At 39.7% G+C, this 19,252-nt stretch overlaps 1 protein-coding gene across 13 annotated transcripts in view; it reads right to left on the bottom strand.

The window, feature by feature from the left end:
* Positions 1-12,926: 12,926 nt before the first annotated feature.
* ARMC3 (armadillo repeat containing 3) overlaps positions 12,927-19,252 on the bottom strand; it is a 93,031-nt gene continuing 86,705 nt past the window's right edge. For all 13 annotated transcript variants that reach the window (XM_082449692.1, XM_082449694.1, XM_082449684.1 and 10 more), the window contains 2 exons: positions 17,299-17,461; positions 12,927-13,631 (listed from right to left, as the gene is read on the bottom strand). In XM_082449692.1, coding sequence (XP_082305818.1) covers positions 13,422-13,631; positions 17,299-17,461 — 373 coding nt within the window. In that variant the 3' untranslated portion in view covers positions 12,927-13,421. The remainder of the gene's footprint in view (positions 13,632-17,298; positions 17,462-19,252) is intronic.

The raw sequence follows: 19,252 nt of genomic DNA, 5'->3' as shown, positions 1-19,252 counted from the left end.
ACCCAGAAGGAGAAGAGAGAGAGAAAGGACCCGAGAAAATACTTGAAGAGATTATAGTCGAAAACTTCCCTAACATGGGAAAGGAAATAGCCACCCAAGTCCAGGAAGCGCAGCGAGTCCCATACAGGATAAACCCAAGGAGAAACATGCCGAGACACATAGTAATCAAAATGGCAAAAATTAAAGACAAAGAAAAATTATTGAAAGCAGCAAGGGAAAAACGACAAATAACATACAAGGGAACTTCCATAAGGTTAACAGCTGATTTCTCAGCAGAAGCTCTACAAGCCGGAAGGGAGTGGTATGGTATATTTAAAGTGATGAAAAGGAAGAACCTACAACCAAGATTACCCGTCAAGGATCTCATTCAGATTCGACGGAGAAATCAAAAGCTTTACAGACAAGCAAAAGCTAAGAGAATTCAGCGCCACCAAACCAGCTCTACAACAATGCTACAGGAACTTCTCTAAGTGGGAAACACAAGAGAAGAAAAAGACCTACAAAAGCAAACCCAAAACAATTAAGAAAATGGTAATAGGAACATACATATCGATAATTACCTTAAACGTACATGGATTAAATGCGCCAACCAAAAGACAGAGGCTTGCTGAATGGATACACAAACAAGACCCGTATATATGCTGTCTACAAGAGACCTACTTCAGACCTAGGGACACATACAGACTGAAAGTGAGGGGATGGAAAAAGATATTCCATGCAAATGGAAATCAAAAGAAAGCTGGAGTAGCAATACTCATATCAGAAAAAAATAGACTTTAAAATAAAGACTGTTACAGGAGACAAGGAAGGACACTACATAATGATCAAGGGATCAACCTAAGAAGAAGATATAACAATTATAAATATATATGCACCCAACATAGGAGCACCTCAATACATAAGGCAACTGCTAACAGCTATAAAAGAGGAAATCGACAGTAACACAATAATAGTGGGGGACTTTAACCCCTCACACCAATGGACAGATCATACAAATAGAAAATTAATAAGGAAACAGAAGCTTTAAATGACACAATAGACCAGAGAGATTTAATTGATATTTATAGGACATCCATCCAAAAACAGCAGATTACACTTTCTTCTCAAGTGCGCACGGAACATTCTCCAGGATAGATCACATCTTGGGTCACAAATCAAGCCTCAGTAAATTTAAGAAAATTGAAATCATATCAAGCATCTTTTCTGACAACGCTATGAGATTAGAAATCAATTACAGGGAAAATAACGTAAAAAACACAAACACATGGAGGCTAAACAATACGTTACTATATAACTAAGAGATCACTGAAGAAATCAAAGAGGAAATCCAAAAATACCTAGAGACAAATGACAATGAAAACATGACGATCCAAAACCTATGGGATGCAGCAAAAGCAGTTCTAAGAGGGAAGTTTATAGCTCTACAAGCCTACCTCAAGAAACAAGAAATATCTCAAATAAACAATCTAACCTTACACCTAAAGGAACTTGAGAAGGAAGAACAAACAAAACCCAAAGTTAGCAGAAGGAAAGAAATCATAAAGATCAGAGCAGAAATAAATAAAACAGAAACAAAGAACACAATAGCAAAGATCAATAAAACTAAAAGCTGGTTCTTTGAGAAGATAAATAAAATTGATAAACCATTAGTCAGACTCATCAAGAAAAAGAAGGAGAGGACTCAAATCAATAAAATTAGAAATGGAGAAGTTACAACTGACACCACAGATATACAAAGCATCCTAAGAGACTACTACAAGCAACTCTATGCCAATAAAATGGACAACCTGGAAGAAATGGACAAATTCTTAGAAAGGTATAACCTTCCAGACTGAACCAGGAAGAAATAGAAAATATGAACAGACCAATCACAAGTAATGAAATTGAAACTGTGATTAAAAATCTTCCAACAAACAAAAGTCCAGGACCAGATGGCTTAACAGGTGAATTCTATCAAACATTTAGAGAAGAGCTAACACCCATCCTTCTCAAACTCTTCCAAAAAATTGCAGAGGCAGGAACACTCCCAAACTCATTCTATGAGGCCCCCATCACCCTGATACCAAAACCAGACAAAGATACTACAAAAAAAGAAAATTACAGACCAATTTCACTGATGAATATAGATGCAAAAATCCTCAACTAAATCTAGCAAACAGAATCCAACAACACATTAAAAGCATCGTGCACCATGATCAAGTGGGAATTATCCGAGGGATGCAAGGATTCTTCAATATATGCAAATCAATCAATGTGATACATCATATTAACAAACTGAAGAATAAAAACCATATGATCATCTCAATAGATGCAGAAAAAGCTTTTGACAAAATTCAACATCCATTTATGATAAAAACTCTCTAGAAAGTGGGCATAGAGGGAACCTACCTCAACATAATAAAGACCATATGTGACAAACCCACAGCAAACATCATTCTCAATGGTGAAAACTGAAAGCATTTCCTCTAAGATAAGGAGCAAGACAAGGATGTCAACTGTCACCACTGTTATTCAACATCGTTTTGGAAGTCCTAGCCACAGCAATCAGAGAAGAAAAAGAAATAAAAGGAATACAAATTGGAAAAGAAGAAGTAAAACTGTCACTGTTTGCAGATGACATGATACTATACATAGAGAATCCTAAAGATGCCACCAGAAAACTACTAGAGCTAATCAATGAATTTGGTAAAGTTGCAGGATACAAAATTAATGCACAGAAATCTCTTGCATTCCTATACACTAATGATGAAAAATCTGAAAGAGAAATTAGGGAAACACTCCTGTTTACCATTGCAACAAAAAGAATAAAATATCTAGGAATAAACCTCCCTAGGGAGACAAAAGACCTGTATGCAGAAAACTATAAGACACTGATGAAAGAAATTAAAGATGATAACCACAGATGGAGAGATATACCATGTTCTTGGATTGGAAGAATCAATACTGTGAAAATGACTATACTACCCAAAGCAATCTACAGATTCAGTGCAATCCCTATGAAATTACCAATGGCATTTTTTACAGAGCTAGAACAAAAAATCTTAAAATTTGTATGGAGACACAAAAGACCCTGAATAGCCAAAGCAGTCTTGAGGGAAAAAAACGGAGCTGGAGGAATCAGACTCCCTGACTTCAGACTATACTACAAAGCTACAATAATCCAGACAATATGGTACTGGCACAAAAACAGAAATATAGATCAATGGAACAGGATAGAAAGCCCAGAGATAAACCCGCGCATCTAAGGTCAACTAATCTATGACAAAGGAGGCAAGGATATACAATGGAGAAAAGACAGTCTCTTCAATAAGTGGTGCTGGGAAAACTGGACAGCTACATGTAAAAGAATGAAATTAGAACACTCCCTAACACCATACACAAAAATAAATTCAAAAAGGATTAGAGACCTAAATTTAAGACCGGACATTATAAAACTCTTAGAGGAAAACCTAGGCAGAACACTCTTTGACATAAATCACAGCAAGATCTTTTTTGGTCCGCCTCCTAGAGTAATGGAAATAAAAACAAACAAACAAAAAGGGACCGAATGAAACTTAAAAGCTTTTGCACAGCAAAGGAAACTACAAACAAGACGAAAAGACAAGCCTCAGAATGGGAGAAAATATTTGCAGTTGAATCAACGTACAAAGGATTGATATCCAAAATATATGAACAGCTCATGCAGCTCAATATTAAAAAACAAGCAACCCAAAAATGGGCAGAAGGGGCTTCCCTGGTGGCGCAGTGGTTGAGAATCTGCCTGCCAATGCAGGGGACACGGGTTCGAGCCCTGGTCTGGGAAGATCCCACATGCCGCGGAGCAACTAGGCCCGTGAGCCACAACTACTGAACATGCGCATCTGGAGCCTGTGCTCCGCAACAAGAGAGGCCACGATAGTGAGAAGCCCGCACACCGCGATGAAGAGTGGCCCCCACTTGCCACAACTAGAGAAAGCCCTTGCACAGAAACGAAGACCCAATACAGCCATAAATAAATAAATAAATAATTTAAAAAAAAATGGGCCGAAGACCTAAATAGACATTTCTCCAAGAAGACATACAGATGGCCAAGAAGCACATGAAAAGCTGCTCAGCATTATTAGAGAAATTATTATTAGAGAAATGCAAATCAAAACTACAATGAGGTATCACCTCACACCAATTAGAAGGGGCATCATCAGAAAATCTACAAACAACAAATGCTGGAGAGGGTGTGGAGAAAAGGGAACCCTCTTGCACTGTTGGTGGGAATGTAAATTGATACAGCCACTATGGAGAACAGTATGGAGGTTCCTTAAAAAACTAAAAATAGAATTACCATATGACCCAGCAATCCCACTACTGGGCATATACCCAGAGAAAACCATAATTCAAGAAGACACATGCACCCCAATGTTCATTGCAGCACTATTTACAGTAGCCAGAACATGGAAGCAACCTAAATACCCATTGACAGACGAATGGATAAAGAAGAAGTGGTACATATATACAATGGAATATTACTCAGCCATAAAAACAAATGAAATTGGGTCATTTGTGGAGACGTGGATGGACCTAGAGACTGTCCTACAGAGTGAAGTAAGTCAGAAAGTGAAAAACAAATATCGTATATTAATGCATGTATGTGGAACCTAGAAAAATGGTACAGATGAACCGGTTTGCAGGGCAGAAATAGAGACACAGATGTAGAGAACAAATGTATGGACACCAAGGGGGGAAAGTGGTGGGGGAGGTGATGGTGGGATGAATTGGGAGATTGGGATTGATGTATATACACTAATATGTATAAAATGGATAACTGATAAGAACCTGCTGTATAAAAATAGAAATAAAATTCAAAAATTCAAAAAAAAAATAATCGACTAAATTAGTCACCTGATATCGGAATTAAACATCGATCAATAAAAATTTTAAAGATTTTTAACAGAATCTGAGCTTGTAATTTTGGCCAGCTATGAAATAACTTAGAGTCTTACACACACATATACAGAACCATTTTTTGATAGATAATAAAATGAATTATTATTTTACTTATGAATGTTTTAAAGAAACTTATGAGGAAACTACTATAAGTGATATTTTACAAAAAGTGGTAGATTTTCAATTAAGCCAGCAAACAATCGTCCATAGTCTACAAGACCTTTCTAACAACATGAAAGATCCGTTAATACAAAATTGAAAAATTGCAAGGAATTTTTTTCAACTTTTAATGCCTTGGGAAATCTAAGAGACGCTCCCCAATTAATAGTTGGGTACCTGTTTTCTCAAATTTGCGATAAATGTTGTCAACCCCTGGCCTAAAGTATGGAACTTGTGGCATAGTTAGTTTTTAATCTTTCCTACACATTTATTTAATTTAAGATTTACATGACACAGGAGCCTTCGTAAGGAAATGAATATCCCAAGGCAGGTAAAACCTGAGGGTTTTTATACTAGGTTTGATGAAGAGTGGAAAGTTGTGGAAAAAAACGTGATGGGGCAAAAGGATATGTGTTAATTGTAGTAAATTGAGGAAAAGTTAGCAAGGCCTGTTTGTTCAGATGCCCCTCAGAGCCCCTTGGTCTTCGGAGATAAGGATGTTCCTTTCCTCCTGGTATATATAAGGAGGTTGCCTCTCACATGGGGGTCTCTCGACCCGGTTCAGGGAGACCCGCCTGCACCTGCCGTTTCTCAGATTCGTTCAGCAAAAAATATTCAGTTTTCCAAGTTGCCATATTTTGGAGTAGTGTGTTCTCAGCCCTGCCATCAGCAAACAATGAAGGTGAAATAAGAAAACTTTCTAAAGCTGAAGGCATTCGCAACCAAGACATTCAATACAACGTGGGTCTCAAATTTCCTAGACAGTTTATTTCATGTATTTTTTAATTGGCTTTTTATAGACATGAACACACATTAAAACAAAAGTTTGGATCCAATTTTTTTTTTTTTTTAATTTTGAAGAACAGTTATTTGCAAATCTCTGCTTGGATTAAGGTCTTAATAACCACACTTAACCATGAATGTGAAAAGTGAGCTGAAGGAACACTTTGGAGTACTCACCAAAGATTGACTCCGACCTTCTCTGTGGAAGTTTCTAGTTCCTAGTTGAACTCTGTGTGCTTTTGCATCCTTCCTACACGGTGTCTTTGACAGTGATGCCAGCTGTACATGAAAAATGATAACAGGACATGTCCTTGGAGGAGCCACTTTTCAAGACCTCTGACTCCAAGGGCTCTGAAGTTCAACCAGTGACAGGCCGAAGCGAGATTTGGCTTCTCTCCTGGAGTGACTTACATTAAGGCTCTGGACTAGGTTCCCAGACAGACGCCATCCCCCTGCCCAGCCCAGGCCTTCGGGACTGTGCCAATGACTCAATGGTGAGCCTGAAACTAAGCCTAAAAGGAAGCAGATGGTCTGTATTAAGAGATTTTCCATGACCTTCCTCATTTCTTCATTTCCTTTCTGTGGGATTTCATATTTGTGAGCATATCCTCTGAATTTGATGGTGTAGCAGTGTTAGACTCAGCAATCCTGAGTCTCAGGGCACTCATTTCATAAAGAACATGCATCAGAAGGGAGCATTTGAGTTACCCTGTAAATGTTTTTAACTCACCAATAACGTTTATGCAGCAATCATGGATCCTGGGCATGGAGATGGTTTTCCTGTTGTGAAATTTTGTGCCATTCCTTAAAGTAATAATATTACTTCTGAGTGGGGGACTAAAGTCCATTTCTAGCAATTCTTATCTTCCTTTTTATTTATTTTTTTATTCTCCTATTAGCTAGGGAAAATAAAAACTGCACAAGGAAAATCTCCCCATCTCATGCAGCAGTTCATTTTATCCCTTTCATCCTAATTCTCAAAGAAGTAAATAATTGCATACAAAGGATACAAGCCAAGCTTTCTATTCTGTGAGTCTAAGGGACCAACATATTTATCTTTCTTTCTGTCTGTACCTCTTTGATTTGTATTAATAAAAAGATACTAAAATTTTTTTCTAGAAAGCCAAATTAATGAAATCACACAGCTAGACAATTCTGTATGCAGGATAATGACTATCAGTGATTTGGCAGATACATGACTTGATAATACAGGTACAAATACATTCATCTGGCTTTTCAAAGTTTTTCTAAAAGTAAAGACTATGGCAAGAAAAGAAAGGCACTAACTCAGACTTTTCAAAGAAAGGAACCTATAAATAAACTAATTGGGCTATCACTCGATTTGTATGTCAGATATGTAAGTACTCAGAGAACAATGTTTGTTTCAGCTGTTCTCATCAATATGATTAATGACTACTTTAAAGTGCTTGATTCCATTTGTGTGCCAGCTGTTCTTGTGTAAAACAAACTGGGACTTTCTCAAGATAATCAGGGTGGGACTGTCTGCAGGGTTTGAGAGCTGATACCTGCGAGTTAGAAAAGGAAATGGATGGCTCTTAGCTGATCCTGATGAGATCAGACCCAGACTCCTGTGACTGAAATATATTCCTAAAGCAGATGCTTGTTACTGGGGGCTTGTAAATCAAGGGCCTGCCCCACGTGCAGGTTCTGCTTGGTGGAAAGGTCTGAGCCAGTCGGGAGCCTTATGCGTGGTTAGCAAGTTAAAAAGAACCTAAGTAGTCTTAACCATACAAACTGATAGTACCTTCAAAGGTAAATATACAAGATGAGTCTTTCAAAATCACAGACAAGCTGGACAAAGCATCAATAAGAAATCATCAAACCATGGAAGTAATACTATGTCCTTTTCCAATGAAGCGGCCACACACAGGTCACACCCTGGGCGTAGGCAAGGTGTTGGTGATGGGGGCATGACTTCACAATTAGAAAATTGTGTATGCAGGATAATGATTTAGCAGATAAATGACTTGATAGTACAGATATAAATGGATTCATCTGGGTTTTTCAAAGTTCTTCTCAAAGTAAAGACTATGGAATCAAAAGAAAGAGAGGCAAAATGGGGAATGATTTCAACTATGAGCTTCAAAGACATTGAGCATTTCTGTGTTTTCACTTCCTGTAGAGCAAGTTCAAAAGTAGCTGTGCCATCATTGTACCCTCTACACTGAAAGGCAAAAGGAAGTCAGAGATGGGAATGATTTTCTTTACCACACAACTACTTTTAAAAGGGTCCACATGAAAATAAGAATCCCATTGTAGTCTTTAAGGTCAGTTCGTTTATGGCACAAAGACAGTCAACAAATATTGTTCAGGCTTTCCCTGTGCTGGTCACTCTGCCTGTAAGGTGGATGCCAGACCTGAAATAGCTTTCCATCTCACTGGGAGAGATCAAAGCATAATTGCTAACAGTTGTCAGATGCTTACTATTTTAGCGCTGTACTGAGCGTATACAACCACTATCTTATTTGTTCCTCAGAGCAGCCTTATGAGGTCATTATTATAGCTACATGCCCATTTTAGAGACAAGGACACCAAGCTATTTGCTCAACATCTCACCGTTAAGAATAGCAGAAGCAGGATTCTCACACCCAAGTCTCTCTGACCCCAAAGACCATGCATGGTCTGCACTACTACATGGTATCCATGTTCATGAGGAAAGGGGCAGTGCCAGGCAGTAAGCATGTGGGAAAATGTTGAGATGAGTGCCAAAGGCAGTGTCATGGAAGGTCACCAGAAGAGCAAAAAGCATCTTGAGGAAGCTCAGGGAAGAAGGTGAGGCTTAATCTGAATTTGGATTTGAACTTGTAGACCAAATATTAGTAGGATGATATTGAGGATAACTACCATACTTTCTCACTAATGCTCCTTTGGTGCTGCCAGAGAATGAAAGTTGGCCTCATGAATCACTGAGTTGATCTACTGTCACCTTTCTTATATAATTATAATTAATTATATATATACTTTCAACATTTTATAAATTTTGTGTCAAAATATATCAATCATCTCTATTTTATAGATGAGAAATTCCATAAAGCCTCATATACTGTAAGAATTGATGAAGCTATTGGGAGATAATTCTCCATGGATCTCCCTCTTTTCTGCATGTCTTATAAACAAAGGCTTCCTGACTGCCCTTTGCTCTAGACTATCTCTTCAAGGATGTTAGTGAACAGCCCAGGAAGATACAGGGAAAAGGGCAGATGCTTCCTGCCTGTGTGTTGTAAAAGCTAGGCTCTCTGAGCTCCGTGTTCCTCTGCTGGAGCACAACCCATCATGCTTGCAGGCATCCATCTGGGTCCGTCCACGTTGCCCCCGTGAGACTTGGGAGCAAGGGGACCTGACGCAATATGCTGTCTCATGCTGCTCGCTGTGCAGTGAGGAGTAAAGTCCTTTGTCTCTGACCCAGGTATCTTGTGTCTTACGCCAGCAACCATGAAACAGTGGCAGTTAGCTTACAACTGGGGTGAAATCTCAGACCATTCATGCTTCAGAAGATAGGAAAATTTTCTTTTTTAGAGAGGTCAAATTTGTCCTCATCCTTAGTGAAAAATAATGCATCTGCTTTGGCATCCATTGGATTAATATCAAGTAGATTGATCTTAGAACCCAGAGAAACCAAGGAAGACAAAATGCCCTTGTGAGAGTCTCCCTTCGATGCTTAGTCAAGGTGCCCAGGGACTAGGCTAAGTACAGCCCTCTCCATGTCCATACCCTCAAAGTGCTCATCATCTAAAGCAAGGGTTGGCAAGCTGGCCCGTGAGCCAAATCTGGCCCACACCTGTTTTATTAAATAAAGTTTATTGTCTAGCAGCATCTACTGCTGCTTCTGTGATGCAATAGTGGAGTTGAGTGGTCGCAGTAGAGACTGTATGGCTTGCAAAGCCTAAAATATTTACTATCTGACTCGTTTTTTAGAGTATTTTTAAAAAAAATTTATTTATTTATTTATTTATTTGGCTGCGCCAGGTCTTAGTTGCGGCATGTGGGCTCTTAGTTGTGGCATGTGGGCTCTTAGTTGCGGCATGCAGGATCTAGTTCCCTGACCAGGGATCGAACCCGGGCCCCCTGCATTAGGAGCATGGAGTCTGGACCACCAAGGAAGTCCCTACTCTCTGACTCTTTAAGGAAAATATTTGCTAACCTCTGATCTAAAAGAAGAGACAGATACATGAAGAATAAAGAATTCCCTCAAAACATGCTAGAGGCCAAGGTATGAACAGAACATTATGTGAGAATAGAAAAGAAAGCTATAAACACATGCGTACTCACATATAGGCATGTACAACCCGCTCCTCCGTGTACACCCACACCTGTCATTTACATGCACGGTCTTACTTCATCCTTGTAGCAACTTTATTAGGCATATAGATTAGGAGCATCACCTCTACAGAAAAACTAGGTTTAAATTTAAAGATTTGCCAGTTACTAGCTGAGTGACTTTGGGGTAAGTTACTTAACTTCTCTGTGCCTCACTTACTAAACATGGGTAAACCTATACATCATAGGGTTACTGGAAGGATTAAATGAAGGTGTAGAATATAGCCTCTGACACATAGTAAACAACATGTAACTATTTGTTATCATTTATCTCCATTTTCCAGATGAGTAAATTGAGGGACAGAGAGGTTGAGTAATTTTCTCAAAATCACGTAAGTAGAAAAAGGTAGATGCAGAACTTAATCTCAGCTCTGACTCACAAATCTGGGCTTTTTGCCACTATTATTGTATTGCTTGTCAATAATAAAGGCTTATTAAATGTATAAGTAAAATCACCACAATAAAATTTCTTTACCTTTTCCAACAATGCTTTCTATTTTTCAAATTGTGATTTGTGGCTTATTGGCATATCCTACAGGTCTTTTGTACTGTGTGAGTTCCACAGGGTCTTACTTGAATTCACTATATTAATATATTCATGCCTGACACTCGATAGTTGTCCTTTAAAGTCAAGTCTACTTTTATTATTAAACTAATGATGTTTCTGGCTTTAAGAGCATACGCCTAAGCAAAGTTTTTGCTAGTGATCTATATAATAATAAGGTAATTTTAAATTAAGAATAGTACTTTTAAATACTAAACTCTAGATAAGTGATTTGATACTATTGTATTGCTCTAAAAATATACCCAAACTGGTGATATGTTCCAGATAGTTTTCATATTGTCTGTTTATCTTACCCTTATTATTCAACTGAGCTAAAAAAACAAAACAAAACAAAAAAACCCACCAGTAACTGGTTTATAGCCTTTCTGGGAATGGTTCTAAGGGAAAATGTACTGTCTCCTGAAACCCCCTATCTCTCTCTCTCTCTCTTTTTTTTTAAAGAGATTGGAGTTTATTTATTTATTTTTTATTTTTGGCTGTGTTGGGTCTTCGTTTCTGTGCGAGGGCTTTCTCTAGTTGCGGCGAGCGGGGGCCACTCTTCATCGCGGTGCGCGGGCCTCTCACTACCGCGGCCTCTCTCGTTGCGGAGCACAGGCTCCAGACGCGCAGGCTCAGTAGTTGTGGCTCACGGGCCTAGTTGCTCCGCGGCACGTGGGATCCTCCCAGACCAGGGCTCGAACCGGTGTCCCCTGCATTGGCAGGCAGACTCTCAACCACTGCGCCACCAGGGAAGCCCAGAAATTCCCTATCTCTTATCTCCAGATTACTGCCTTTGGCAGAGGGATAGTATGGGGAAATCTTGCTGAGAAACGTGACTATTTAAAGAACTTCATGTCAATAAAAACGAAAAGTCAATATCCATTTGATTTGACATATTATTTTGAGCTTCTAGAAAATATTTTCCATGACTGACAATGCTGCTTCTTTGACAAGGAAATAATACATGTGCAATCTGATGTGTACTTACTAAAAGTGGAGGGCAATTATTACCTAGAACCTAAGCGAGAGAGACACTATACAAAAAATCATCTCTAAGATGAAAAAAAAATGTCTCTTTGGTCTGCACCAGACTAAAAAATGTGGTGTCTACCTGAACAACATCTTAGTGGCTCTGCATGGAACTTTTCCCTCATTCCATTTTGACGTTTTGGCCATTGGCCTATGAAAACTATTTCCAGAACTTGCCAGGAGGTTGTTTTTCAAAGATGTTATTTTCTATATTACATTTGTCATCTGTATGAAGCTCCCAAAGAAGAATTCCCCTGGTCTTTGTTCCTCTTGGGAAGCTGCTTTGTGCTTTTATCTAGTGGACCCTGTTACCAATCATGTAACTGATAGCATTCCCCTCTGCACTGGCTGCTAGAAAGTTTGAGTCAGATTTTCACTTACCTCTAACAAATACGCAGGATTTTCATGGACTGCGTTTTGAATTCTAAGCTTATTCCTGGCCTTGTCAAACTTTCTTTCCTACACTTATGCCTGTTTTTCATTTATTTTTATCTTGTTACATCTTATATATCTTTGTAATCCACTTTGAATGCTTTCTGGATCAAGAGAGACTTGGAAATGCTTAGATGGATATGTATCCTATAATCTGTGCTCTCTTCATGAAACTGGGTGATAAATATAATTACCACACCATTTGATGTAAGGGACTTTATTTTGAAATAAAGAATTACACATTCTTTGAAATTACACATTGGTTCATACAGAATAATCTTCACCTTAATTTCTAAAATCAAACTCACTTTTGGAAACCTTCTAGCAAAATGATTAGACGGGTCAACTTTAGACTTAAAGCCTGGCTAGGAAAATGTATACTTCATGAGATTCATTTTCTCTTGCCATTTGAAATGGGTGCTTGCTCCCCATTTTGTGCTCAATACTGAAAACACAATTCCTCAGCAAAGATTTACTTTATACTTACATTTCAAAATTTTCCAGAAAAGAACTTTTAAGTCAATTAAATTTGAAGTCACATTTTTGTGACCCAGCATTGAAACGTGCAAAAAGCAAATCAGAATTGTTTTTAACTGAAGGTATGTTTCCAAGTCAATATAGACAAGTGCAGTGTATGGAAATAGTTTTTAGAAATATTTTTAGTTCAGTGAAGTATACTAAACAGTGTTCTTAATGATAAATTTGGGAAAATATGAACAAAAAATTTTAGAAAGGAATTTGTGATACTAAAATAGATCTACAAATATTCAAAATATCAATATTCTTACTTTATGGGAGTGAGACAAGGCGACTGAAGACACAAAAAACCATGGACTTGATTTAACCAAGTCTTCCTGGAGCATCCGGAACATGAAGAATGACAGTCATAGGACACTGTCCTGGGAACAGTAGCTGGGTGCTTTTACACATGATTCCCAAAGGGCGGAGATGCTCCTTAGGAAACAGCGGGGTGGATTAATTTCGAGAATAATAAGCTTTACACAAGTGTAATCTGATCTCATCAGACTGAATGCTTGCCAAAAGCCTGAACTCAGAAGCACGACGAAGTCCAATCCTAGTGACCTCATTTCTACACAGGGAGAGCATTTCTAATATTTTTATTTAAAGAAATATTGATAAAATCTACCGGTGAACTTCATAGAAAGGGTATATAATGAATTTCTTGTTTGAACACCTTTTGTGTTCATTTGGAAGTTTAGAGAAATCTGTAAAGATCTGCCTCTCGGCTTCTTAACTTTATCAGTGCCCCTGGATGGAACATGAGGTCAACTATGTAAGTTTCCGGGGGAGGGAGAGCCCCAGTCACCCCCTTTCGGGATTCATTCATCAGCTTGACTTCATTCCAGGCTCTGCCGTACTCCCCGCGAACCAGAGAGCAGCCGATGCCAATTCTGTCAGCCAGAGCCTGGGGGGAGAAAACGCGAGATCAACCAAGAGTGAGGAGGGGGAGGGGCGGAGAAAAAGCCTTGGTTGAAAGACCCACCTTGGTCGAAGGTGAAATATACACTCTTGCAGAAGAACAACAACAAAGTGCTTAGAAAGGAGGCTGGAAAAAATGTGGAGTGTTGTGATAGGAGTTGGTAAAATGTGATAAGTTCCCCTGTTGCTCAAGATTCTGTGGACTCAGAATCTCTGTGTAGGTCCTGCTGGGAAGGGACATTTTTCAGGCAGTTGCGCTGCATTGTATCAGCACAAGATTGATAACGTAATTGGAGAAAAGCTGTTCCCTGGGCTTTCAGCTCTACTGCATCTATCAATCTTTCCACGCTCCTGGGCTGCTCCTTGGGTGTGATATGCAGTGGGATTGAATGGCAGGATTGGAATGGTGGGGACCTGTTTCTAGCCCATTTGTTCTGTGTGGTGTAGACAGGTGTTATGGAGCCGGAGGGGCAGAATTGTGAGCGGTTGATCCTTCTTGGGCTGCCTGATGCCCTGTCCTCAGGGGTTGCTTATGTTCCTCAGAAGCTGTCTCTTCAATTTGTCCTGATTTTAAAAGCACTTTTTAAATAATCTGGAAACTTCCTAGCCACATCATAGTGGATAAGAGAGCTGGCTTGTGGGACCTTAGTTATCCCCAACCAGGGATTGAACCCAGGTCTCCAGCAGTGACCACACCAAGTCCTAACCACTGGACTGCCAGGGAATTCCCAGAGTCTGAGTTCTTAACCTCAGCTGAGTTGAATCTGGAAGTGTCTATTTTCTTTGTGAAGTGGGAAACAAGGTCATCTGCGTATAGGAAGAGGTGAAGATGAAAAGGCTTAGGAAAGAAGGCAGATGTGGGGCACAGATGCTGAGGAAAATAGGAGAAGCCTGTGGCCAGGAGCTGGAAAAGATGGCCAGGCAGCACGTACACCCACCACCTTGGACCCTGAATTGGCTGTGGCACATCCCACTGTCACGTTCTGCAGCCCGAGTGTCATTGTGGGAAGGGCAGGCAGTAGGATTGGTCCAGTGTGGGCAGGCAAGGCGGAGGGGCGGAAGGATGGGGGCACGAAGACGAGGGAAATCAGTGAGCAGGTTATACGGTCTGTGGACGATTTATCTAGGCTGCCGTGGAGGAAAGGAGCTGGAAGAAAACGGGGAGATGAAGAGTATATGTAGGGGGAGTGAACGCTTTGGGAGGAATGGAAGGATAACACGTTTTACCAGTGAGTGTTGGTGTTCAGGATTCAGTGGTAGGCAAGACCTGGGTGATTAACTGCATGACTCAGGTGAGGTGTGAGGGTAATGAATTCAGTCTGCTGTAACGTTATGAACTGAAATGTTTCCCCTTGAGATTCCTGTTTTCTTTCTGAAGGTGGGTCCCTTAAGAGGCGGTCATGAGGGTGAAGCCCCCATGATGGGAATTGTGCCCTTATAAGAGGAGGAAGGGCCCTCCCCGCACTCTGAAATATAAGGATACGGTACGAAAGTGGCAACTGCCGACCTAGAAGTGGGCCCTCACCAGACACTGAATCTCCTGGCACCTTGATCTTGGACTTCTCAGCCTCCAGAACTGTGAGAAATAACTGTTTATTGTTTAAGCCACCCCATCTGTGGTACTTGGTTATAGTGGCCTGAGAAGACTAATGCAGTGCCTACAAGACACAGAAGGGCAGCTAGCTACAGGGTAAACAGACAGATAGACCTGGAATCAGGAGCGGCTTGTGGGACAGAGGAAATGATCTGGAAACCTGAGGCATGTAAGTCGTATTTAAGGTGATGTAGGAGGATGACCTCACCAAATGAAGTATGTAAAGGGAGAAAAGAGAAGAGCCTGGGACAGAACTTGAGTTCTGGGTCAGGACCCCAACACTTAAGACAAGGGTGGAGGAAAAGAGGTCTCCAAAGGAGACTGAGATGAAATGGCAAGAGAGGACAGAAGTTACTAAAAGTGGTGTTAAAGAAAGAGAAGGATCAGTGACAAATTCTTTGACATATCAAGCAAGACAGAAAACAGATCACTGTGATCCTTCTTGGGAGGGAACAAGGGCCAGACTGCAGGGAGTTGAGTATGAAACTGAGGTCAAGGAGTGACTAGGAGTTGAGATGACTCAGAATTTTGACCGAGAATGAGAATTATCTTCAGATAGAAGCAGTATGGTAGGTTTTGGCTCAGATAGGCATGGGTTCAAATTCCAGCTGTATCTCTGGTTGTCCTTGGGTAAATTCCTTCTCTAAGTATCAGTTTTCTTATCTTTAAAACAAAGATAGTAATTTCAACGTTTGGCATATTTGAGACTCTTCACAATTATATTTATTAAGTGCCTGGCACATAAGCTCAAAATGATGGTGGTCATGGTGATAGGCGCTTATAGGAGTAGTTGTAGATATAATGAGAAAAGATTTACGTTTTCTCTTTAAATGTTTTGGACTTAAGTTTAGATTTTAAAGGTAAAACAGCTAGTAGAGAGAAAGAGATTTAAGATGGGAGAGAAGAATTGATAGAGCAAGAAATCCAAGGAAATAGGAAAGACTGGCATTTGGATTATAAATAGAATTGGCTTGGAACTGGAGGTAAGATGCAATGAGGTTTATAGGTATTCAGGAGAGGGTAGGAAGTTTATACATTTAAGTCTATGGCTCTGAAACAATTTTCTCAGCTCCTGTTATACTCCAGACACTGGATACAATGGAGGAAAAAAAAAAGATCACCCCCTCCCTTAAACCTGATCCTGCTCTAGTGTCCACATCTCTGTGAATGATGCCATCATTTCCAGTTACCCTGCCCAAATCCTGGAAATCATTTTCTTCTTCTCATGCAGTCTCTCACACCACCGCTAGGCAGTCAACAGCTCCTTTCAGTTTTATCTCCTACATCTCCCGCCAAACTCACCTCTCATTCACAGCCTCCACCATGGCTTTAGTATCAGGCACCTGTACTTCTTGCTCCGGTGACCTTCCAGTTGGCCTTCCCGTCTCCAGTCTTTCCCCGTTCTAGTTCATTCCCCATTCTGTTGCCTGAGTGGTCTTTCAAAATCACTTTCCCCTTAACTTTCAGTGGTTACTTACAGATTTTAAGATCAAGTACAAACTCACATGGTGCTTTACTGTCTGGTGCTTTAGCCTTATCCAACCCCTCCCCGCTTTTCTGGATCCAGACCAACTACACTACATCCCTCAAATGGACCACTGACTCTCATACCTGTTATTTTAAATAAAATATTTGTATTGTTTAGAACACCCTTGTCTTCCTTCTTTACCTGCTGAAATCCTATGTAGCCTCTAATTCTGAGGCCACATATCACTTCCTCCCTTGAAACTTTCCCTGACGTCACCTGAGAACCCGCAAGTCTGGCTTAGGTCCCCCTTGAATGCAGAGACTCTCACTTTAGTAACCGTATATTCCCAGACCTTGGAAGAGGCCCTGGCTTAGAGTAGGTGTGTGATAAATGTTGAATGAATATGTTTCCAATAGTCTGGTGAATATACGTGTGTGTATGTATATACACATACATATACATGCCAAATATAAGTACATCTAAATGATAGGATTAATATCATCCAGTTAATTGTTAGCAACTGGCTCACTCCACAATGATAAAGACAAAACATTTTTACGTAGTGGGAAATGAGCAAAACATCTTAAATACCTTGAAAAGCAAAGCTCGATGGTAGAAGATTCCTTTTTTGATCAGTCCAATTGGTACAACATTGGACTTAAGTTGAAACTTTAGTTCACTTATATGAAGTTCCCAGCTGAAATCATGTAGTTTTTCTTTTGGAATTTTACCGCCCATTTTTTCTGCCACATACCTGTGTCAATTACAGTGAGATTGAATCAGTCAAGTTTAATATCTCACTTTGGATGCTTTGAGTATAAATATCTGTGTAATTATACTTGTAAAAGATACTTTCCCTCTGATTTTTGTTTGCTTTACTTTAAAAAATGTATTTACTATAAGTTAACATTATGCTTACTATATTTAAACTATCTTACATAAACTGAAATTCCAACAATTTCATTCAGCAGGAGGAAAGAAATGAATGCTAATTTTCCCAATATTTATAGCAAGATACAAATCAATATCACACTACATTTGTATCAACACAGTTTTTAAATGTTATCTTACTCCTGGAAAGTATTTTCAAATGTTTGAATCTGAAATCCAAGGCATTGTCCTGACATGTGGTCCTTCTTTTAAGGAATTTAAACTCAGAGACAAAGACAAACATATAGGACCATTGTGAACCCTGAGGTTCACAAATCTTTTCAAGTTTTTATCATCTTTTTCTTTTAAATTTTATCTTTATTTTTAAATTTAGAGAAAGACATGGCATTTACATAACACTGAAGTTAGAGGAGAGAGGAAGAGGCAAAAAGGGAAAAATTACTAACAGTTAGGCGAGGAGGTGAGGTACGGGGGTGTACTTTGCCTGTGAGTTTCTCCTAAGATTAGGCTCTCACTGAAGATGTCAGTAAGCACACCTGCAAAAATCCTCTGTCAACTGAGGCTGCTACATCATGGAGTAAAGGCAGGATTGCCCATTGTAAAGAAAGAATTTCCTCTTGCTGTACGTGGAACCAAGTGAAGAAGAACAATGGTGAAAACCAAGAGAAAGGATTAGGCAGAAAACTGACCCTCAGTGCCAGCCAGGTGTCCTGTAACAGCCGCTAGGAGCCAAAGGCATGGGGACACATCTCTGTATCGCTCTCTTGGTGTGGGTTCAGGTTAAAAAAACAATTATTTGGGAATGATGAAAACTATTTCTGATAGGAACAAAGCATGAGGAAATTTGACAAGTGTTGAAATGAGCTAAGTCAGAGTTCTGCTTGAGTCATCATTTCTCAAGGACACCAAGGAAAACTTCGGTAGCCAAAAACGCTCTCTTCCAGAGTCGCCTGACAAGAAGTCAGTGATCTGGCGGCTGTGTTTCTTGCAGTTGTCACATCCAGGTTTGGTGCCTGCAATTCACTTCTATTTGGAGAAGATACAAGCTCCCACGGAGATTGCAGCTGTTGCACAAGCCAGGAGCTCACAACTGGCTGGTGTCAGTCATGAAGGCGAGCCTCCATTTCTAGTGATTTCCTGTCAGTCATAAAGTCAGGTTCTCAGCCTTCTCTTAGCGGAATCAGATTAAATGCTCTCATTTAGGAGGCTACCTCACTGGCTTATACAGAGTGCCGAACCATCTCTTAGAATACCCACAATCCCACTTTGGAGCACCGTGAAACACAAAATATCAGACATATAACATAAAAATAAGGGATGGCTATTTGTATTAGAAAACAACTTGTGAGTTTACAAATAATTCAAAATAGGATTCCTTCATGCATAACTTCTTTAGGATCACCCTGAAAGATGCTTTTCCTGGTTTAGCTGGAGAAAATGACCTAGGCATTTTTCTTTAAGTAATTTCCAGCTCCTAGCTCTGATTCTTGGCAAAAATATGATCTAAAATAGAAATGGAGGATTTATTTCCAATTCATTGTGTTTCTGCTTCAGAGTCAGAGGCAGGGTGCTATACAAGTTCGGTTTTATTATGGTGTAGTTGTTTGAAAATTGGCTAAAAAGTGCAAATCAGTAACATCAAAAACATTTTTCA

This window comes from Balaenoptera physalus, assembly GCF_965194825.1.
Source record: "Balaenoptera physalus genome assembly, chromosome: 2".
Lineage (NCBI taxonomy): Eukaryota > Metazoa > Chordata > Mammalia > Artiodactyla > Balaenopteridae > Balaenoptera > Balaenoptera physalus.
This window is presented reverse-complemented; position numbering and strand designations above follow the sequence as displayed.